General features: G+C 42.0%; 1 protein-coding gene across 2 annotated transcripts in view; it reads left to right on the top strand.

Annotated features, from left to right (window-relative positions):
• Positions 1-492: 492 nt before the first annotated feature.
• The window catches only part of LOC110530174 (glycogen debranching enzyme), a 33,852-nt gene continuing 10,779 nt past the window's right edge, over positions 493-23,565 (top strand). The window contains exons 1-18 of one of the 2 annotated variants that reach the window (XM_021613037.3): positions 493-744; positions 3,502-3,660; positions 9,876-10,086; positions 10,210-10,379; positions 10,985-11,188; positions 13,019-13,200; positions 13,491-13,602; positions 14,175-14,301; positions 14,868-14,970; positions 15,270-15,367; positions 15,793-15,932; positions 16,673-16,860; positions 17,955-18,078; positions 18,361-18,524; positions 18,946-19,047; positions 21,240-21,395; positions 22,785-22,935; positions 23,192-23,316. In XM_021613037.3, the coding sequence (XP_021468712.3) occupies positions 3,576-3,660; positions 9,876-10,086; positions 10,210-10,379; positions 10,985-11,188; positions 13,019-13,200; positions 13,491-13,602; positions 14,175-14,301; positions 14,868-14,970; positions 15,270-15,367; positions 15,793-15,932; positions 16,673-16,860; positions 17,955-18,078; positions 18,361-18,524; positions 18,946-19,047; positions 21,240-21,395; positions 22,785-22,935; positions 23,192-23,316 (2,442 nt within the window). In that variant the 5' untranslated portion in view covers positions 493-744; positions 3,502-3,575. Of the gene's footprint in view, positions 745-3,501; positions 3,661-9,875; positions 10,087-10,209; positions 10,380-10,984; positions 11,189-13,018; positions 13,201-13,490; positions 13,603-14,174; positions 14,302-14,867; positions 14,971-15,269; positions 15,368-15,792; positions 15,933-16,672; positions 16,861-17,069; positions 17,194-17,954; positions 18,079-18,360; positions 18,525-18,945; positions 19,048-21,239; positions 21,396-22,784; positions 22,936-23,191; positions 23,317-23,565 lie in introns of both variants that reach the window. The other variant, XM_021613036.3, reaches the window with a different exon arrangement.

The following is a 23,565-nucleotide window of genomic DNA, read 5'->3' as shown; positions in this document are numbered from 1 at the left end:
TGATATACATAACACTATCAGTGTTTATAATACATATAATATATTATTTATATTTATGCACTGAATCAGATCATAATCATACAATCCCAGTGTAAATATTACAAATTTACAAAAAACAAAAAAACACTATAATTTACGTGATTGCAATGATTTTTTAAATAAAAAAACACATTTTGCATATAGCCTCATGTTAATTCAGTTGCTGAAAATATATTAGTCTACCCCCGAGTACTGATTAGTTTTAGTAGAAAGGTGGAACGCTACAATAACATGGGATGTTAGTGTTTTATTGTATGGCTTACGTGGGGCAAAAACATTTTGTCCTATGATTACATACATCTTTATCAGTCTGTCAGGCAAAGTCAGCTCTAAGTCAAAATGGAAATGATCTTGTAGTATGAAAAGAGCTGCGGAAAATAGTACATATTTACTACATGATTAAATAGACCGCACTATTGCGTAACACATGTCCCGTTCATGTAAAAGCAGCGCAGCTTTGTTTACGATTTTATCGTGTATCACTTCTTAGTTAGTGTTTTGCATTGCAAAATTTGGTGATTAAGACGAATTGTGCTATGTAGTAACCCCAGATAAAGTTGCCAAACGGATAGAACTCGCACTGCATCTGTCTACAATAAATTATAATAATACAATCTTATATTCGTAAATGTACGGTAGTCGGGGTAAAGGTTCATGCAACATTGATACGTCCCCCTCAGATGCGAAGCCTCTTCTTCAAACTAGGTACAATTAAGCCTGTAAACTCTTATCTTTACAAGTGACACACAAGCGACTCTTCACGATGGTTTGAGTATTTGAAGTTGAATGTAACAGATGCATAACGTTTGCTTTTTTGACAGTTTGTAAGCTAACCATAATGCTTCAACACTACTTGGTGTACTGTGTGCGCATCTTGCAGAGCCAGCTTTTTTTCGTCCCAGAACGACACATTGTTTACAAACGAAGCAAGTTGCCTGTTTGGTCCTTACATAGGGACAGACAGACTGCACACGGTAGACCGAGCATTTAAAATAGTTCTGTTGGCCTTTTTAACCGACTAAATTCTCGACCTATGAGTTATGAGTTAAAGGGCAAGTCCACCACTTGTCAACCTCGTTTTCATCATCCCCACCACAATACCAGTGTCAGTATACGTGACAAAGGCGCATCTAACTTTTTGAGAAACAAATGAAAAGTTAAAAAGTTATACCTGATGACATGGTAGTTAATCTTTTTTTTTTTTAAACAGTGACTTTTATACACTGAGATTCACAGTGACATAGGGAGCAAGAAAATACCGTTTGAAAATCAGTGTGTTACTTCTAATCCTACCCTGCAATGTCACAGAAAATATGTATTTTTACACAGATCATAGAAACGTGCTGGTTTCACATATGTAAACACTGGTTTGGTGCTGGACGTTATAAATATGATGTTGAAAAATGGCGGAATCTTAAATATGGACACATGCGCTGTGCAACGTCAAGTAGGGAGGGGTATGTTGACAGTGTGTGTTGTATGCGAGAGAAGCCGTTGGATACTTGCAGTGAACTAATATAACTTAACTTAATTCTTCCGAATTTAGTTGATATGGACCAAATTTAAACTGGATGTGGAAATACAGTACCAGTCAAATGTTTGGACACACCTACGTATTCAAGGGTTTTTCTTAGATTTTACTCTATTCTACATTGTAGAATAATAGTGAAAACATCAAAACTATGAAATAATACATATGGAATCATGTAGTAACCAAAAAAGTGTTAAACAAATCAAAACATATTTTATATTCTTCAAAGTAGCCACCCTTTGCCTTGATGAGAGCTTTGCACACTCTTGGCATTCTCTCAACCAGCTTCACCTGGAATTCCTACAGTCTTGAAGGAGACTGAGATATGCTGAGCACTTGTTGGCTGATTTTCTTTCACTCTGCAATCCAACTCATCCCAAACTCTCAATTGGGTTGAGGTCGGGTGATTGTGGAGGCCAGGTCATCTGATGCAGCACTCCATCACTCTCCTTCTTGGTCAAATCGCTCTTACACAGACTGGAGGTGTGAATCGCTGCAGAATGCTGTGATAGCCATGTTGGTTAAGTGTGCCAGCCATCTTGTCTCACGGTGGGAACTACATATGCAGAGATCCTTTCACCTGCTCTGTGCCTCACAAAAACACAGTGGTTGGAACCAAAAATCTCAAATTTGGACTCATCAGACCAAAGGACAGATTTCCGTCTAATGTCCATTGCTCGTGTTTTTTGGCCCAAGCAAGTCTCTTCTTATTATTGGCATCCTTTAGTATTGGTTTCTTTGCAGCAATTCAACCATGAAGGCCTGATTCACGCAGTTTCCTCTGAAAAGTTCATGTTGAGATGTGTTTGTTACTTGGAACTCTGTGAAGCATTTATTTGGGCTGCAATTTCTGAGGCTGGTAACTCTAATGAACTTATCCTCTGCAGCAGAGGTAACTCTGGGTCTTCTTTTCCTGTGGCGGTCCTCATGAGAGACAGTTTCATCATAGCACTTGGTTTTTGCAACTGCACTTTTTCCAGATTGACTGACCTTCATGTCTTAAAGTAATGATGGACTGTAATTTATCTTAGCTTATTTGAGCTGTTCTTGCCATATAACAGAATTGGTCTTTTACCAAATAGAGCTATCTTCTGTATACCAAGCCTGCCTTGTCACAACACAACTGATTGGCTCAAACACATTTAGAAGGAAAGAAATTCCACAAATAAACTTTTAACAAGACACAGCTGCTAATTAAAATGCATTACAGGTGACTACCTCATGAGGCTGGTTGAGAGAATGCCAAGAGCTGTCATCAAGGCAAAGGGTGGCTACTTTGAAGAATCTCAAATATAAAATATATTTTGATTTGTTGAACACTTATTTTGGTTACTACATGATTCCATATGTGTTATTTCATAGGTTTGATGTATTTGCTATTATTCTACAATATAGAAAATAGTAAAACAATTTAAGAAACCCTTGAATGAGTAGATATGTCCAAACTTTTGACTGGTACTGTATGTTGTGATTTAGTTTGCACATGTTTTCCACTTTTGGATAAGGCTGACAGCTCCACTTCTAAGCACTTCACCTTTGTAGTGACTTTTTCAAATTACAAATGCATTGATCTTTAAGAACTTCATCCACTAGTCTAATTTGAACCACACCATGTGAGCTGTCACAATGTGTCAACAATATTGTGTTACAAACTGTAATGGGCTGCTGCTAAAATGTAACTATTTTTAGACAGCTGGAATAGAATTTATGATAATTGGTTCAATTTTCAACTGGTTGTGATGTAGTCATGCATATTCTGGGGAATAAGACTGGCCTCAAGACTGTACAACAGAAATTGAAAATGTTGAATGTTCAGAAATATATGTAGCTTATGTGGAGAGAGAAAGATGTGAGTCAAATGTCAATATGAATGTATTTGGAAACATGGGCTGATGGCTGGTGACACATGACTCTCTTTTTTTCCCCACAAGGGGGTCTCGAGAACTAAAATTCCAAAGCATCATCCCCTGTACAGTAAAGGGCGTCCTATATAGGGAAAGTCAAAATGTCCCTCCAGGCGAAACAAGTCAGAGTCCTGGTCCTCAGAGATATGGAACAGCTGGGAAGGACACTCTTCCGCCTGGACCAAGGTACCTGGACATTTTTCCCGTTTATGCATGGCTTAGGCTACCATGATATTGACTTATTGAGAATAAGAATAACGTGATATTTTAAGTGGTATTTAAATATGATACTGGTAGAAATATTTGCCAGTGTGCTATTTCTGTAGGTAGCCCATGGGGATTGGGGAGTGGTGTGGGTGCAGGCGGATATGTACACATGTCCTAGTCTTGTTGCGTTGCAGTTTTTTTTCTACGTTTTGTTGTTTTTGTGATGTGGGAGTTGTCTTTTAGTTTATTATAGTCCAAATTATGGCATGGATTCAGACACGTTTTAATCCTGTGTGATATCTGGTAACGTGAGACTATATTATGAGATATATCCAACATAGTTTGCTTCTTTAAGACAAGATTCTGATTTAGAGGATTTGAATAACCGCTTTCATTGTCGATTCTTTTCATAAACCACAGCTACAGATGCACAGCGAAAACTGGATTGAACAAGTAGAGATCCAGTATCACTCAGAATCTTCCAGTTGAGCAACTGTGCAGGCGCAACCACACTTGATAAGGCAGCTGCTGCTGAGCTTATTAGCAGTACCTATTTTCAGAGATCAGAAAGAATTTGTTTAGTTACATGCACACTATAATATGATTATTGTGAATAGTCAGATTAACATACAGTGAATTTCTGAAAGTATTCAGACCCCTTGACTTTTTCTACATTTTTGTTACATTACAACCATGTTCTAAAATGGATTACATTGTTTTTTTCCCTCATCAATCTACACACAATACACCCATAATGACAAAGCAAAAAATAACTTTTAGAAGTTTTTGCAAATGTATTAAAAACTGAAATATCACATTTACATAAGTATTCAGACCCTTTACTCAGTACTTTGTTGAAGCATATTTGGCAGAGATTACAGCCTCGAGTCTTCTTGGGTGTGACCCTACAAACTTGGCACATCTGTATTTGGGGAGTTTCCCCAGTCCTCTCTGCAGATACTCTCAAGCTCTGTCAGGTTGGATGGGGAGCGTCGCTGCACAGCTATTTTCCGGTCGTTCCAGAGATGTTCGATTGGGTTCAAGTCCGGGCTCTGGCTGGGCCGCTCAAGGACATTCAGAGACTTGTTCCAAAGCCACTCATGCATTGTCTTGTCTGTGTGCTTAGGGTTGTTGTCCTGTTGGAAGGTGAACCTTTGCCCCAGTCTGATGTCCTGAGCGCTCTGGAGCAGGTTTTCATCAAGGATCTCTCTGTTCTTTGCTCCGTAAAGGCCGGATTGGTAGAGTGCTGCAGAGATGGTTGGCCTTCTGGAAGGTTCTCCTATCTCCATAGAGGAACTCTGGAGCTCTGTCAGAGTGACAATTGGGTTCTTTGTCACCTCCCTGACCAAGGCCCTTCTCCCCCAATATCTCAGTTTGGCCGGGCGGCCAGCTCTAGGATGAGTAATAGTTTGATTTAAATGTTTACATGCTTTGCAGAAATAACTATTTTCGTAATCATCCTTTTTTCATGGACACATCTGAAACCAGTCTACCTGTTTTGTTTCTTTAAACTTTTGGGGGAGGTAGATCAGCTTTAATATTGTAGATTGTGGCTTCCATCAATGTAATTGTCTGCATAATTTCCATTTTCCCATATTCTTTTAGTAAATATATACAGTACCAGTCAAAAGTTTAGACACACCTACTCATTCAAGGTTTTTCTTTATTTTTTTACTCTTTTCTACATTGTAAAATAATAGTGAAGACATCAAAACTATGAAATAACATATGGAATCATGTAGTAAACAAAGTGTTGAACACGTTTTTATATTTGAGATTCTTCAAAGTAGCCACCCTTTGCCTTGACAGCTTTGCACACTCTTGGCATTCTCTCAACCAACTTCACCTGGAATGTTTTTCCAATGTTTTTCCAAGTTTTTTTTTTCTTATTTAGTTTTTTTTCCCATCACACTGTGGTCCTTCCCATCCCAAACCATCTCAATTGGTTTCGGTCGGGTTGTTGTGGAGGCCAGGTTATCTGATGCAGCACTCCATCACTCTCCTTCTTGGTCAAATAGCCCTTGCACAGACTGGAGGTGTGTTGAGTCATTGTCCTGTTGAAAAATGAAAGATAGTCCCACGAAGGGCAAACCAGATGGGATGGTGTATCGCTGCAGAATGCTGTGGTAGCCATGCTGGGTAAGTGTGCCTTGAATTCTAAATAAATCTCCGAGAGTATCACCAGCAAAGCACCCCCATACATTACACCTCCTCCTCCATGCTTCACGGTGGGAGCCACACACGCGACTGCACTTGAAGAAACTTTCAAAGTTCTTGAAATGTTCTGGATTGACTGACCTTCATGTCTTAAATGAATGATGGAATGTGGTTTCTCTTTGCTTATTTGAGCTGTTCTTGCCATAATATGGACTTGGTCTTTTACCAAATAGGGATATCTTCTGTATTCTACCCCTACCTTGTCCCAACACATCTGATTGGCTCAAACGCATAAAGAAGGAAAGAAATTCCACAAATTAACTTTAACAAGGCACAGCTGTTAATTGAAATGCATGCCAGGTGACTCTCTCAACCAGATTCATGAGGTAATGCCAAGAGTGTGCAAAGCTGTCATTAAGGCAAAGGGTGGCTACTTTGAAGAATCTCAAAAATAAAATATATTTTGATTTGTTGAACACTTTTTTGTTACTGCATGATTCCATATGGGTTATTTCATAGTTTTGATGTCTTCACTATTATTCTACAATGTAGAATGGAGTCAAAATTATTTAAAAAACCTTGAATGAGTAGGTGTGTCCAAACTTTTGACTGGTATTGTATATAACATTCTATTGGTTGCAAGAATTTTATATAATAATTTAAATGGAAAAACTCTTAAGTTTTGAATCCAGAGCTGTTGTGTGTATCAGTTCATAAGCCATGTGCCATGGAATCGAAAATCTCTTCCCAACTGCAATCTAAGCTCAGCAATAAAAGAAACGTCCATTTTTCAGGACCCTGTCTCTCGAAGATAATTATTAAAAATCCAAATAACTTCACAGATCTTCATTGTAAAGGGTTTCAACACTGTTTCCCATGCTTGTTCAATGAACCATAAACAGTGAATGAACAAGCACCTGTGGAATGGTCGTTAAGACACTAACAGCTTACAGACGGTAGGCAATTAAGGTCACAGCTATGAAATCTTAGGACACTAAAGAGGCCTTTCTACTGACTCTGAAAAACACCAAAAGAATGATGCCCAAGGTCCCTGCTCATCTCCGTGAACGTGCCTTAGGCATGCTGCAAGGAGGTATGAGGACTACAGATGTGGACAGGGTAATAAATTGCAGTGTCCGTACTATGAGACGCCTAAGACAGCGCTACAGGGAGACAGGACAGACAGCTGATTGTCCTCGCAGTGGCAGACCACGTGTAACAACACCTGCAGGATCGGTACATCCGAACATCACACCTGCGGGACAGGTATAGGATGGCAACAACAACTGCCTGAGTTACACCAGGAATGTACAATTTCTCCATCAGTGCTCAGACTGTCTGCAATAGGCTGAGAGAGGCTGGACTGAGGGCTTGTAGGCCTGTTGTAAGGTAGGTCCTCACCAGACATCACCGACAACAACGTCGCCTATGGGCACAAACCCACCTTCGCTGGACCAGAGAGGACTGGCAAAAAGTGCTCTTCACTGACGAGTTTCGGTTTTGTCTCACCAGGGATGATGGTCGTATTCACGTTTATCGTCGAAGGAATGAGCGTTACACCGAGGCCTGTACTCTGGAGCGGGAATGATTTGGAGGTGGAAGGTCCGTCATGGTCTGGGGCGGTGTGTTACAGCATCATCAGACTGAGCTTGTTGTCATTGCAGGCAATCTCAACGCTGTGTGTTACAGGGAAGACATCCTCCTCCTTCATGTGGTACACTCCGTGCAGGTTCATCCTGACATGACCTTCCAGCATGACAATGCCACCAGCCATACTGCTCGTTTTGTGTGTGATTTCCTGCAAGACAGGAATGTCAGTGTTCTGCCATGGCCAGCAAAGAGCCCGGATCCCAATCCCTTTGAGCACGTCTGGGACCTGTTGGATCGGAGGGTGAGGACAAGGGCCATTCCCCCCAGAAATGTCCGGGAACTTGCAGGTGCCTTGGTGGAAGAGTGGGGTAACATCTCACAGCAAGAACTGACAAATCTGGTGCAGTCCACGAGGAGGAGATGCACTGCAGTACTTAATGCAGCTGGTGGCACACCAGATACTGACTGTTTATTTTGATTTTGACCCCCCTTTGTTAATGGACACATTATTCCAGTTCTGTTAGTCACATGTCTGTGGAACTTGTTCAGTTGATGTCTCAGTTGACGATCTTGTTATGTTCATACAAATATTTACACATGTTAAGTTTGAAAAATAAATGCAGTTGACAGTGAGAGGACATTTTTTTGCTGAGTTTATATGGCACAGCTGTCAATTTTTGGTCCTTAAATGAAACGTATATACTTTTTTATTAATCACAATTTTCTTTAGCCAGTTTTGGTCTTTAATGCAGGTCGGACAGACAAGTTCCTTACTTTCTCACCCTTCCACTTGCCTCTTCTATTTTTGTGGTATTGCTGCAATTAGTTGGTTCTAATTCTGAGTAAAGCATTTCCATATATTTGTATTAGCTGCATGTGTGATATCACTCCACCAGTCCTATTTTATGATATAATTTACAAAGATCATACCTTTTTTATTTTTTATTCCCAAAATATAGTTTTTTTTTCATCAATTCGTATATTTGAGTTTAATCATAATATTTGTTGTAATATGTGTTCTGTCTTTTCTGATGGATTAAACTGAAATTGCAACCAACTTTATATGGCTTATTTTAAAAATAGCGATATTTTGGAGATTGTTTCCTTTTCAAATAACTGAAAGTGAGAGGTTGTAATCTGAATAAAGGGAAAAAGGCCAAGTATAACTTTTTGTATGACTGTGAGATGTTAAATGCTTTAATATTTAATAATATCTGCCCTCCAAAGTCGTGTTCATTATATAAATAGGCCCGTTTTATTTTATCTGGCTTGCCCTTCCAAATAAAATGACATATATTTTGCTCATAGAATTTACAAAACAAGCCATTTAGGTGTAAGCAAGCCCATAAGCATATAGGTAAACTGGGATATTGACTAAAGACTTAATGTAGTACGTAATATAGTAAGTAAACTTCTCATCATTTGGTTGTAATCCAGATAAGTTAGAAAAGTATCTAGATCCTCTATGAGGCTGTGGATGGATCCAAATTGTGGATTTAAAAGAAAACAGGAATCATCCGTGTACAATGACACCTTTTGTTTTTAAGCCACGGATTTCCAGGCCCTTGATATTGTTGTTGGATCTGATTTTAATGTAATCTGATTTAAGGTGTTGACGTGGCCTAATAATTTGAAAGTTTGCTCAGAAAACCATGTGTTTTAATCAACGTCTGTTTACTTCCGTTATGCCCGTACACACCGATTTAAGCTCAGCAGAGTAAGGTGTTTACATGACTAATGCCGTACTCGGCCTACTGCCACAATCAGTTTAATATAAAATGACTAGTGTGCATGTAAACGCACTAATTTGTTATCCCTATATCTAGCTGTTAGCTAATAACTAATAGTCTACATGGTATTTAGAAACCCTTTCTAACCCGTTCATAAAGAGTAGCAACATGGCAGGCTACCGTTGAATTCTCGCTAGCGGGCATCGTGTGACTACTAAAGACATTCTTCTATCCCCTTAACAGTGGCAACAGGGTTGGAGTGCTACGGTCTGGGTCAGGCATGGTGGCAACTAGACTTTAAGGGGTGGTGTCCACAGATTAGGCTAAATACGGGACTAAAAAGTCATCTCATTAGAGAGTCTCCATTGAAGATTCTTTTTTTTGTCCGGGACTAGGCTAAATATGTCTGGGGAAATTGGTCCCAAATTTGTTAGCTGGTTCATTAATAGCGATGTGCAAAATGTCCTGAATTAGTAAATAATTGTAAATTGGAAGGGATTGTATCAGTTAGTGGTGCATTCGAAAGCATGGGGGAAGGGGCGGCGTAACTCGATCCATGTGCCTTGTGCCATGCTTTTAGCTAGATCTGCCATTACAATCTGGGGATGTTACCTGAGTAATACCTGAGGACATATCTGTCGAGTTGTGTACTTGTATCATATGCTATGGAATGTATTGTATCCTCAGGCCTTGTTTGTACCATGTGTTTCTTCTAAGGCTTTGAGCTCCAGTTCCGTCTGGGCCCTACTCTCCAGGGGAAACATGTGCGCGTGCAGACTAACTACCCCGCCCCAGGGGAACACTTTGACCGTCACACCTTCCGGGCCCTGGACTGGCACAACCCCACGGGAAGAGAGGACGACTCTGACAAGTTCTGCTCCCTAGACCTACAGATCGCTGGATCGTACCAATACAACTTTGGTCACGGGTGAGACGCTATTGTGATACAGACGACATGTAGCATTCATATTCCATTTCTCTATGAGACACGGCATCACTAGGCAACTCATTGGAGCTTCATGTTTTAACTAAATATTCAACCCCCCCCTAGCCACGAGGAGAAGTCAGGCGGTGGCTACGTGGTGGTGGACCCAGTGCTGCGTGCCGGAGCTGACAACCACCACGTCCATCTGGATTGTATCACCATCCAGACCTACCTGTCCAAATGCCTCGGGCACCTGGATGACTGGCCAGACAGACTGAGGGTGGCTAAGGAGTCTGGTGAGAGAGCAGGGGACAGGGGACAATCCTTATGCAAGCCTGCCTTTACCTGTTGTGTCCTTTTGAAGGCTGTCTAGTCTGTGTAGTGCTTTAATTGATCAACTAGTCGTCAACTAAATTAGGTGGGTCAGGTGTGTAATGCCTGCACACACGGCGGTCTTCCAGGATCATGAGCGAAGAATACTATTTTAGTGCATTGTCTCACCTGGAATTTTGAATCCCATGTAATCACAATGAACAGGGTTAGTCTAATTTCTTAGGTCACTTATGGACAACAGTGTAGTTCAAGGTCCCAAGCCAATGTTTACACTACATTTCACCTTGTCATTCTGCAATATCCCATTCTTGAAAGAGGGCTAGGTCAATCATTAACATGCTGACGGGTTACAAAATGCCTACATCTAGTAAGTGACAGAAGTAACATAAATGATGTCGTATGGTTGACAGTGTTCCCTGTGTCATTTGTATGGATCCAAACATGTATGTGAATAAAGAACATTCAGCTAATGTCTTCGAATATGTCTCAAAATATCTTGTAACATGTTATTTCTTATAGTACTCATTTATTACATTGTTGATTTTAAGATATTTTGTTTGTTTCCCAGGCTACAACATGATCCACTTTACGCCTCTGCAGACGCTCGGTAAATCCAGGTCCTGCTATTCTCTAGCTGACCAACTAAGCCTGAACCCAGAGTTTTCGCCACCGGGAAAGAACTACACCTGGACAGATGTGGGAGAGTTGGTGCAGAAACTGAAGAAAGAGTGGAACATGATCTGTATCACTGATGTGGTCTACAATCACACAGGTGTGTGTTTGCGGGAGAGCATGGACGTGTGTGTGTGTGTGGTGGTGGGATGGGGCGTGAACGTGGGTGTGCGTCTCCCTCTCCTTGGTTGAACGACTAGCTGCCCAGTAGATTACAGCAGTCTGTTACAATGAGGCCATAAGTAAAGAGCAGTTAGTTCAGGGGAAAAATAACCAGGGTTTGTCAGCGAGTCTCACAATTCACAGTTTAGTAGTCACCCCTAAGAGTCCTCTACATGTGTGGGGGGGGGGGTTGTTATCTGTGTAGTGTCGTGTGTTGACTAAGTTGCCATAGCAGAACTCCTAATATCATAATATCACAATGCATACTGCATGCCTCTGACTGAATATAGACTAGGGAAAGGCCACTATTGAAAGGCCACAGTCGCAAAAAAAATGGTCCTAGGATCTAGTGCAAGCTTTAAGATGAGTGCCATGTTATAAATACCCTCCCTCGATAATTCTGCCATAACTTAGTTATGGGTGAACTTCAACCTAGCCACTGTGTGCAGCTCTGTAGTCAAGCTGTTTGCATAGCAGTTCAGGCAGACACTATGTGGAGTCTTTGTGACCAGCATGCTCAACTAAAAAGGGAGAATGAAATCATTGACTTATGCTCGAATTGATTAGATGTGTTTTGAATAGAACCTGCGTCAAAGGGACTCGTTGCCATTGGTTCAGAATTGGTTTCTTTTGTCCTAGTAGTTGAGTTGTTTTTCTATTGTCTACTTGTTCCTGTTTAGTGCAGTTACCCTTTTTGGTTTGCAAGTTTATCTAACGAGGGTCATTTATTATAGTGCAGTGTAGTTAGCCTGCTTCAAAAAAAACGAGATAAGGCTTAGAGAGTATAAAGGCTTGAAAACAGAATTCTCTGGCCCAGGCCCAGTATTGTAAAAGGTTGGATGGTCAGAGAAACCTTATCTCCATGGCAGCTTAAAGGCCATGTGCTAGCTGACACCCAACCTGGGCTGGCTACTGGTCTGCTCTGTGATCAGTGCAGCTCATGGTGAACCAATGGGTGTGCTCTGCTGTTCCCAGATGTAACATTACGAAATAGTTACCGTAGTTAGATTTCCCCTTTTCTGTCATATGTGCTCATATCATAAGCAGGCACACACTATGGTTAGAATGCTTTTCGTACTCACAACCCTGGCTCAAATCTTATCCAATGGTATTAACAGCTGTAATGGCTTCCAAAGGTGCTTCGAACAAGTATTAACTCTGGGGTGTGAAGACATACGCAATCAAGACAACTTTTACATTTTTAAAATTAATTTGGAAACATATCTATACTTTTTAACACTTTGGAAATGTGGAGTAGGTTGTGTACATTTGTAGAAAAAAAATGAAATGAATCCCCTTTTTTGAGGCTCCCGAGTGCCGCAGCGGTCTAAGGCATTGTATCTCAGTGCAAGATGCGCCACTACAGTTCCTGGTTCGAATCCAGGCTTGGGAGTCCCATAGGGTGGCGCACATTTGGCCCAGCGTCATCCGGGTTTGGCCGCGGTTGGCCGTCATTGTAAATAAGAATTTGTTCTTAACTGACTTGCCTAGTTTAATAAAGGTTAAATAATAAAAAAATATTTAATTTTAAGGCAGCAAAATGTGAAGACTGCATTTTAGTCATATGCCCAACGATTATCCTACCACTGACAGAAGGTTAGCTTTTACATCATCAGGGAGTGTCTGCGTAGGGAGAGTCCATTAACCTTCATTAACCTCTATATTAACCTCTTTAATATTCCTTGGCAAAAGGCCTCAATGTCCTCCATAACATTTAGGATGTCTGTGTGGTAACTCTTGCATTGTCCCCTTCCCCTTCCATGTGCAGCCACCAACAGCCCATGGATCAAGGAGCACCCTGAGTGTGGCTACAACCTGGTCAACTCCCCCCACCTGAGGCCAGCCTGGGTCCTGGACCGGGCCATATGGCACATGACCTGCAACATGGCTGATGCCAAGTACGCTGCTAACGGCCTTCCCGCCCAGGTCCAGAATGAGGGGCACCTCAATGTGAGTGTCTGAAGGTCACTTTCACAGCTAGGGTTGCAACATTCCCAGAAACTTCCTAAAATTCATTTTTTTTCTCCTGAAAATCCTCAAACCGGGAACTTAAGGAAAGTTTATTGAGTTTTGTAACCCTCTGGGTCCAGAGTTTTTCCTGGTCATGCCATGATGTGGTCAGGAAAAACTCAAGGCCTTACACATATCACCTTATTGGCTTTGTCTCGATGAAATTGTGAGCTTCGTTTGTGAAGAGCTGAACCTTGAACCGTTTATATGTATATATTTCTCTCTCTCAGGCAATCCGCGATGTTCTGTGGGGGCAGGTCTTCCCCAAGATCAAGCTGTGGGAGTTCTTCCAGGTCAGAATCGAAAGCGCTGTGGAGGAGTTCAGGGACCTGCTTGCAGATGGTGAGAGCATTCAACTGAGCGCTGTATGTACTGTTCTGTCTTTCTGTTCATGACATCTGCTGTTCATTATAATAACTGGGATGTATTCAGAAAGAACCAAACAGATGCAAAGAGGCTGAAACAGGGAGGGACTTGTCCAATAAGAAACTCTCGCTTTCGTTGCAAAAAGTATTCCGCCGTGCACTAATGAATACACCTCTGTGTTATAAACCCCTAACGCCAGAGGGTTGTGCAAAAGAGTAACCGTCTCCCCTTCTCGTGAGCTCCACCTGTCCAAACAGTGACCGTGTATGGATTCACACGAGAAGTAGATCCAAGTCACAGTCAAACAGGCACCTTACCTCAATGAAAGTTTGTCCATGTCTGATGTGAAACAAAAGGAGTCAATAAAAAAGAAAAAACACATAAATGTTGTTGTTGAATTTATCGTTATCCAATTTTTATTTTAAGATGAATTTTGGCAGCTACAGTACATGCAACCTAATCCACCACCCTTGTCAATCAGAGAAATGATGTGTGTTGGTATTGATTCATTCATTGAATGGGTTGTGGTATTATGTGGTTGTAATCAGGAGAGAAACCAGACCAGAAGAAGACTGGGGGTAAACAGGGACTGAAGATCATTCAAGACCCCAAGTTCCGACGCTTCGGAAACGAAGTGGATATGGACTCTGCCCTGGAGACCTTTGTGCCTCACAGGTAAGTACATTGACATTCTAATTTCCTCAATGCTTTAGTTTGCAATTGACCCCAAACCTGGTGTGTGTTTGGTACTTTATAAAGCAGTGTCAAACCTATTTTACCACCTTGCCCCATGGGACCTCGTCTTCCACGAGGTAAGGAGTGACGGGCCGCACAATGTTTTTAAAACATTTCCTTGCCGGCAAAATGTGCAGAAAACAGTCCTCTACCTACAGTTTTGGGAATTTTCAATGCTCCCTGACTGTCTAGCTTTTGTTAGGGTGATTGTTAACAAGCTGGACAGAGTGAAGAGACTGTATAAATGTAGGTACGTTATCATGTCTACTCAGTTTCCATTTGATTTTAGTCATTTCAATTGAAAGAAGAAAAACAACAAAAATGGTTTTACTCAAACCACCGTGTTGATTAGGCTCGCAGGCCTTATGTTTGACACTTCAGACTGTAGTTACTTGGATTGACAACGTTGATGATCCTAACTTTACATCAGTTGATTGAGTGGATTCTGAATCAACCCCCAAATCTGAAGTCTCATTCTGCACCTGTCAATCCTTTTCCCTGTCCAGCCACAGTACACAAGCCATTCTGGAGGCCTGTAACAGGCTGTGGGGGAGACTTGAGGAGATCAATAAAGAGCAGTACCAACAGATGATACAGCACCAGGAGAAGGTAGGTACCAACCTTAGCCTAGTGGTTAGAGCATTGGACTAGTAACCGGAAGGTTGCAAGTTCAAACCCCCTAGCTGACAAGGTACAAATCTGTCGTTCTGCCCCTGAACAGGCAGTTAACCCACTAGGCCGTCATTGAAAATAAGAATTTGTTCTTAACTGACTTGCCTAGTTATATAAAGGTAAAATATATATATATTTTTTTTTATCAGTAGCTTTGGTATGCTCCATATGCATGTTTGGATAATGTAGTCCATCCATTTGACAATTCTCTGTTCTGCTTATTTCTTTCTACCCAGGCCTCTAACTGCATTGTGGGAAATGTAGTTTATGAGCGCCTTGCTGACCATGGACCCAAACTGGGCCCCGTCACCAGGAAAGACCCTATTGTTCCCAGGTAGGCCAGTGGTCGGGTCGGGGGAACTGCAGTGGGGTCGTAAAAAAAAAAATATATATATATATATATAGCCAAATTCTGGCTGAAAATATGGGGTCCTCGCTGAAAAAGTTTGAATACCACTGAGGTAGGCTGTGTGCTGACTGTATGTAGATGTTAAAATGCTTCATGACCTAGTTTATTTCACTCACATTAATATAAACAACTGCTTTAGAAACAAGGTCGACAGTATTTTGACTGTAATGTTAGATTAACTTTATTGAAATCTCTGCAGTGAATAAAAACAGTTCCATCCTTGACATAAGAGATTGTATCATGCTAAACTTCTTTCTACAGGAGTTCCCTCCTCAGGGCCGAAGCAGTAATGCACATGCAAATCACGTTTCATTATGGTTCCAAGTCAATAAATGTGTGTGCGTTGACAGATACTTCACCTTTCCGTTCGAGGAGACGAGCCTGGAGGATGACCTGAAGATGACGGACCAGCCAGACAAGGCCTGTCACTTCCTGGCTCACAATGGCTGGGTGATGGGAGACGACCCTCTTAGAAACTTTGCCGAGCCTGGTTTGCACATTTTATTTGACTTTCATTCACTTCTCCCAAATTGTGCGCGGCTGGCACATAGGGCAGCAACAAAAGTCTTCTCAACTGTGCCCCAGCTCTGCGGATGTTGGTGCTTAGTAAAATGTTCTAAACATTATAATCATTTCAAAAGATGCTCTTATCCAGATCAACGTACAATATGTGCTTTCCGCTAAGGAAGATGATAATACCTTACACTCACTTATTTCATCAGGCCAAAGATCAGTGTCTCTCTATTGGGTCATTGGCACCCAAACAGTCTGGAGATGCATGATCCAGTCACTCTCAACTGCTATCTTACCATGTGTAGCCTAAGTGATATAGAATGCTTAGCTTAGACTTCAGAGAGTCACTCGGGGAGGCGCAGCGGTCTAAGGCACTGCATCTCAGTTCCTAGAGGCGTCACTACAGACCCTGGTTCGATCCTGGGCTGTATCACAACCGGCCGTGATTGGGTGTCCCATAATTGCTCACAATTGGCCCAGCGTGTTTAGGGTTTGGCCTGGGTAGGCCATTATTGTAAATAAGAATTTGTTATTAACTGACTTGCCTAGTTTAATAAAGTTTTTTTTAAATTATAATTTAAAGCTGGAAATAGCAATGCCATTCCAGTGGTAAGCTGATTATTCCACAAGGGGGAGCCAGTGTGATGTAAATATAATTCCCAGTGTTACTAAAGACCCAGTCCCTGAGAACGTCAAGAAACTAATGCCTCTTTCCAGGCTCCAACGTGTACATCAGGAGAGAGCTGATCTGCTGGGGCGACAGCGTCAAGCTTCGCTATGGCGACAAGCCCGACGACTGCCCCTACCTGTGGACCCACATGCAGAAGTACACAGAGATCACAGCCAAGCACTTCGCGGGAGTCCGCCTGGACAACTGTCACTCCACCCCCCTGCACGTGGCTGAGGTACATTCCATTTAGTCTGAGTCCTTTTAGTTTGTTATTACAATCCGTGTAGCCCATGCCATACCCCTCTCTATGAAATGCATAGCGTTACTGCGTCTAAGTATCTTCCAAGGTAACAATTGATACACTTGACGTATGAATAAAGTTAGGGATCATTTGCTGTAAAGGGACAAAACAATGTCATTACTGAAACCACTCTCCTTCCGTAGCACATGCTGTCAGCAGCCAGGGCGGTCAGGCCCAACCTGTATGTGATCGCGGAGCTCTTTACAGGCAGCGAGCTCATTGATAATGTGTTTGTTAACCGCCTGGGGATAACCAGTCTTGTCAGAGGTACCCGGATGTTAACATGTAGTAGACAAAGCACTGGAGTGGTGGGGGTGAAACCCTAGGTTACACTTTATTTGACATATCTGGTGTTTACTTACTAACATTGAAAATGTGTATTTAAAACCACGTCATAATTACATTTTGTATAATCTGTTACCTGTTTCTTCAATGTAAGTACCAGAAAGTATCGATGGTTACCACATCATTTTCGAGTAAACGCCAAGTACCATATTAGGAGTGTAAAATAAAGTGTTACCGAAAAATGTTTTGTTATGGCATGACACTAAATCTCTGTTTTTGTCTCTTTCTGCATGTCTCTCTCACTACATCTCTTACTCCCACTGATACTTCACATACTATTGCTCTGTCTGATTAACATTTTTGCATTAAACATATCACCTGTTGTTTACTTCCTGGTCTAAACACCTCATTGACCTTTTGACCTTTATAATTGGTTGTTTTCCTCACCCCTTTGTCGGTTCTCTTCTCATTTTCTGTCTCTTTGTTTGGTCTCTTTTTTGGGTTTTGGCATGTTTTCTTTTGCACTTTGACCCCCCCCCCCCCATCCATCACTCCTCCATACTAACCTCCTCTCCTGCTTAGCTTTGCCGCCTCCCTGCATTTCTACTTCGTCTTCCCTATCCCTCACCCATCCATTCTCTCTCTCCCTCCCTCCCTAAACCTATACCCCCTCCTTCCCCTCTTTCCACCCTCTCTCTGTGATTTAACCCCTTGTTGACTGGCCTGTGGATGTGGACATGTAGTACATGTTGGACGTGGCTCGTGTGGCGATGCCCAGTCTGTACGTGGTGGCTGAGCTGTTCACGGGCAGCGAGGACCTGGACAATGTCTTTGTAAATAAGCTAGGCATTACCTCACTCATCAGAGGTAGGACTACACACCACTAGTCTGGTTCCAGATCTGGTTTGGTCAGCCTTGCCAACTCCTTTGGTCGTTGTCATGAATGACCATAGGAGTTGGTGAGACACCACAAACAGATCTGAGACCAGGTTAGTGCATCACTGCATCTTTGAAGGAAAAATGGCATCAACGGGCATTCTCGAGTCCTGCATGTTGGCTTCGTATGTGATTGAAACGACGACAAAGTAATACAGTAGTATAACTGTACATCCCTTCTTCCCTCTCTTTCCCTCTACCTGGTCCCTCCAGAGGCAATGAGTGCAGGGGACAGTCATGAGGAGGGCAGGCTGGTGTACAGGTACGGAGGGGAGCCCGTCGGAGCCTTTGTCCAGCCCAGCCTCCGGCCCTTGGTGCCCAGCATCGCCCACGCCATGTTCCTGGATGTCACCCACGACAACGAGTGCCCCATCCAGGTACCTTTATTCTTAAGTGCCCTATTTAGGTAGCCTATACTTGAGTTTCACTATTCGGGTACAGCACAGCATTATAGTGGCCATTGCTAGTTCATTGCTCTAAAACATATATAGGCAATGTTTCAATATGCAGACTAGCTAGCATACTACTTAGAATGAAGCAAATACACTGGCCATGTATTCTAAGTGATATGCTAGTATGTACATTGAAACATATTGTTAAACGATATAAGGGCTTCACACTGTTCAGAACCTGGTTGATTTCAGTATGAACTTTGGGTTTAAATCCAGTGCTATATGAAACTCCAGTGAGTCTGTTCACTAAAATGGGAACATTGCCCCCCCAGTAAAAAAAAGTAAAAAAAGGAGAGCTCCACAAATCTGGTTGTGTCAATTCCTTTCGTTGTTGTCTGTGTTCCAGCTCCGCTCTGCGTACGACTCGCTCCCCAGCTCTGCCATCGTCTCAATGGCCTGCTGTTGCTCTGGCAGCACCAGGGGATACGATGAGATGGTGCCTCACCAGGTAACACAAAGACACACGCAAACACACATACACACTCACACCGTTTCTCTGTCATAACAGTATAATGACTTTTGTCTTGATATTTGCATATGTTAATTGCATATACACCACTATAGCATCACTATATATACAGTGCCTTGCGAAAGTATTCGTCCCCCTTGAACTTTGCGACCTTTTGCCACATTTCAGGCTTCAAACATAAAGATATAAAACTGTATTCTTTTGTGAAGAATCAACAACAAGTGGGACACAATCATGAAGTGGAACGACATTTATTGGATATTTCAAACTTTTTTAACAAATCAAAAACTGAAAAATTGGGCGTGCAAAATTATTCAGCCCCTTCAGTGTGGATCTCTGAATGATCCAATGTTGACCTAAATTACTAATAATGATAAATACAATCCACCTGTGTGTAATCAAGTCTCCGTATAAATGCACCTGCACTGTGATAGTCTCAGAGGTCCGTTAAAAGCTCAGAGAGCATCATGAAAAACAAGGAACACACCAGGCAGGTCCGAGATACTGTTGTGAAGTTTAAAGCCGGATTTGGATACAAAAAGATTTCCCAAGCTTTAAACATCCCAAGGAGCACTATGCAAGCGATAATATTGAAATGGAAGGAGTATCAGACCACTGCAAATCTACCAAGACCTGGCCGTCCCTCTAAACTTTCAGCTCATACAAGGAGAAGACTGATCAGAGATGCAGCCAAGAGGCCCATGATCACTCTGGATGAACTGCAGAGATCTACAGCTGAGGTGGGAGACTCTGTCCATAGGACAACAATCAGTCGTATATTGCACAAATCTGGCCTTTATGGAAGAGTGGCAAGAAGAAAGCCATTTCTTAAAGATATCCATAAAAAGTGTTGTTTAAAGTTTGCCACAAGCCACCTGGGAGACACACCAAACATGTGGAAGAAGGTGCTCTGGTCAGATGAAACCAAAATTGAACTTTTTGGCAACAATGCAAAACGTTATGTTTGGCGTGAAAGCAACACCCTGAACACACCATCCCCACTGTCAAACATGGTGGTGGTAGCATCATGGTTTGGGCCTGCTTTTCTTCAGCAGGGACAGGGAAGATGGTTAAAATTGATGGGAAGATGGATGGAGCCAAATACAGGACCATTCTGGAAGAAAACCTGATGGAGTCTGCAAAAGACCTGAGACTGGGACGGAGATTTGTCTTCCAACAAGACAATGATCCAAAACATAAAGCAAAATCTACAATGGAATGGTTCAAAAATAAACATATCCAGGTGTTAGAATGGCCAAGTCAAAGTCCAGACCTGAATCCAATCGAGAATCTGTGGAAAGAACTGAAAACTGCTGTTCACAAATGCTCTCCATCCAACCTCACTGAGCTCGAGCTGTTTTGGAAGGAGAAATGGGAAAAAATGTCAGTCTCTCGATGTGCAAAACTGATAGAGACATACCCCAAGCGACTTGCAGCTGTAATCGCAGCAAAAGGTGGCGCTACAAAGTATTAACTTAAGGGGGCTGAATAATTTTGCACGCCCAATTTTTCAGTTTTTGATTTGTTAAAAAAGTTTGAAATATCCAATAAATGTTGTTCCACTTCATGATTGTGTCCCACTTGTTGTTGATTCTTCACAAAAAAATACAGTTTTATATCTTTATGTTTGAAGCCTGAAATGTGGCAAAAGGTCGCAAAGTTCAAGGGGGCCGAATACTTTCGCAAGGCACTGTGTGTATATATATATATATATATATATATATAAATAAAATCTCAAATCACTTTAAAGGGTCATTTAGAAAAATGTCATCTTCATATTCATCATCTCCAGTATGTGAAAATGGGGTGTTTCTATATTTTGTATGTATTTTGTGTTTCCAATGACATCGTCAACCAATTTTTAGACAATTATTAAGCAATACCTACTCACAATTTGTCGAAATCACACAATGCACACCGATGATGTCATTGGAAACACTTACCTTCCTCTATCTTTTTTACTACAAAACATAGAAACGCGCCATTTTCACATAATGTTGATGTTGGGGTGGTGCCGGAGATGAAAAATTGTGAAGTTTCCCTTTAAGTATAAAGCCAAAGGAATGTTTAGAATCATATTAGGTACTATAGTAGTATTGTACAGTAAATAGCCATGGAGAATGAATGACTAAGCTCTTCAGTAACCATATATTCTGTGTGTCTGCCTGTAGATCTCAGTGGTGAAGGAGGAGCGTTTCTACCCCAAGTGGAACCCCGACGCCAAGGCCTCGTCCCCCGGCGAGGTCAACCTGAAGACGGGTATTATCGCCGGCAAGCTGGCCCTCAACAAAATGCACCAGGATCTGGCCTCCAAGGGCTTTAACCAGGTGGGTGTGTGGAGGAGTAAACAAAAACTGAAATGAAAACTAATCATGAAATAACGAGTTAGTAAACTGAAATTAAATCGAATGGGGTTTTCAAGCTTTTTTCCCCCTCTCTAATTGGGTTGTCAGGCTTCTGAATCTAGTGTGGTGACTCAGCGAGATGACATTGTCATGAACGGCACCGCAGATGCTGGTTGGTCGCGTTCCCCTGCTTAGACGCATGCGTCAATAAATGGTTTCGTGCCACGTCATCGACTGTGCAGTCGGGCACCAGATTGCTGTAACATGTCAGTCGTGTTCCTCTGCTCAGACATTTGTAACGCATGCCAGATCTTACAACTCCTGGATAAGTATTTTACGTATCAGTTAACCACTTTATGTTATAGCAGTCTGGTATCCGACTGCACAGTCGATGACGTGGCCCGCAACCATTGGTTGATGCATGCAATGTCTGAGCAGGGTAACGTGACCATGATGTGGTTAAAAGGTATGTAAAAACACCCATCTAGGTGTTGTAAGATCTGGCAGGCGTCAGCAACGTCTGAGCAGAGAAACGCACCCAGAGATGAGATGAGCGCGATGCAAGACTTTGCCTCTATGGCTACACTCGCAATGGCCACCAGTCCACCCATTATGCCTTCATTGACTTGAATGTATCAGGCTCCCGACTGGCACAGCGGTCTAAGGCACTGCATCTCAGTGCTAGAGGCGTCACAACAGACCCTTGTTCGATTCCATGCTATATCACAACCGGCCGTGATTGGTAGTCCCATAGGGCGGTGCACAATTGGCCCAGCGTCGTTAGGGTTTGGCCCGGGGTAGGCCGTCATTATAAATAAGAATTTGTTCTTAAACTGACTTGCCTAGTTAAATAACATCAAAATGGGGATGCTCGTTCTATTCATTATATTTCTATGGCAGCACATGCAGTCAGGAGTGAAGGAGAGGATAAAATGTGTGTCTTTTTTGCTTTTCGAACGGTTATTATATTGAGCTCGGCCATTTGGCTGGCCAATTACCATCATCCAAAATGCCATGACCGTCACAGCCCTACTTTAAACCTAACCTAACCAATCACATAACTCATCACCTTATGTATTAATGCCCCACAGTAGCTTGAAGTGACATCCCCAAAAACAGAAACTATACAACACATGTTAGCCTCCCACGCACAGGTTACTTTTTGTCCCCAACACTGAAACTAAATAATATAAAAACAAAAGAGAAATGCCTCCCAAAAAGCACCTTATTTTATTTCCGTTTACTAAATAGTTTTTTCATGATTATTTTTAGTTTCCGTTTTCTATAATAACCTTGGTGAATGTATACATGTATTTGTATGATAAGAGTTATGTGTAACAGTGCTTGTTATTTCCTCTGTTCCCTTCCTAGGTGTACGTGGACCAGGTGGACGAGGACGTTGTGGCGGTGACGCGTCACTGTCCCAGCACACACCAGTCTGTGGTCGCCGTGTGTCGCACTGCCTTCCACAACCCCAAACACCACCAGTATAGGAAGGAGGTTCCCCCCATGTTCATCCCTGGTATGATGCTTCACTGTTACCACAAACAGGACACTGCCCTCAGAATGGACCATCCATAGAAATACAATAATACTAGAGTGGCCTATGTCATTCATCTTCATAACTTTAGAATGTGCTGATAATGGCAGACATCTTGGTCAGGGATTAGTTCCAAACCAGTATTGTTGGAACAAATGGCAATAGAGGCACAGGAGATGACTTGGATGCAGGACCTACCATTTTAACACAATCAACTTAATCTCTCTCTGTCTTCCAGGTAAAATTGACGAGGTGGTTCTCGAGGCGCGTGTCATCGACAGGCAAGCCGGCACCTACAAGAAATGTGAGAAGTACATTAACGGCATGCCGGAGTACACTGTGGAGATTAAGGAGCACATCCAGGTAACGTGATGCCGGGGAACGTGGGTAATTACAGTTGTTTAGGCCCCCTGTCACAATGGGCTTGAGATATAAAGTCTTTCCTCTCAAACAAATCCATTGTCAGACTGGGTCTTGAAGAACAAGCTGCTTTAGAGGCATCCGGTTACATTTCACAAGCTGCTATTGTGTCTGTATTCTGTCTGGCTTGTTTGTGAGTTTCTATTGAATTCCATTTCGTTTACATAGCTATTTACTCAGTGTTATCTGCTT

The sequence above is a fragment of the Oncorhynchus mykiss genome, chromosome 8 (genome assembly GCF_057628025.1).
Source record: "Oncorhynchus mykiss isolate SJ-2025 chromosome 8, ASM5762802v1, whole genome shotgun sequence".
Lineage (NCBI taxonomy): Eukaryota > Metazoa > Chordata > Actinopteri > Salmoniformes > Salmonidae > Oncorhynchus > Oncorhynchus mykiss.
Note: the sequence above shows the minus strand (reverse complement) of the source record. Positions and strands in the feature narration are given on the sequence as shown.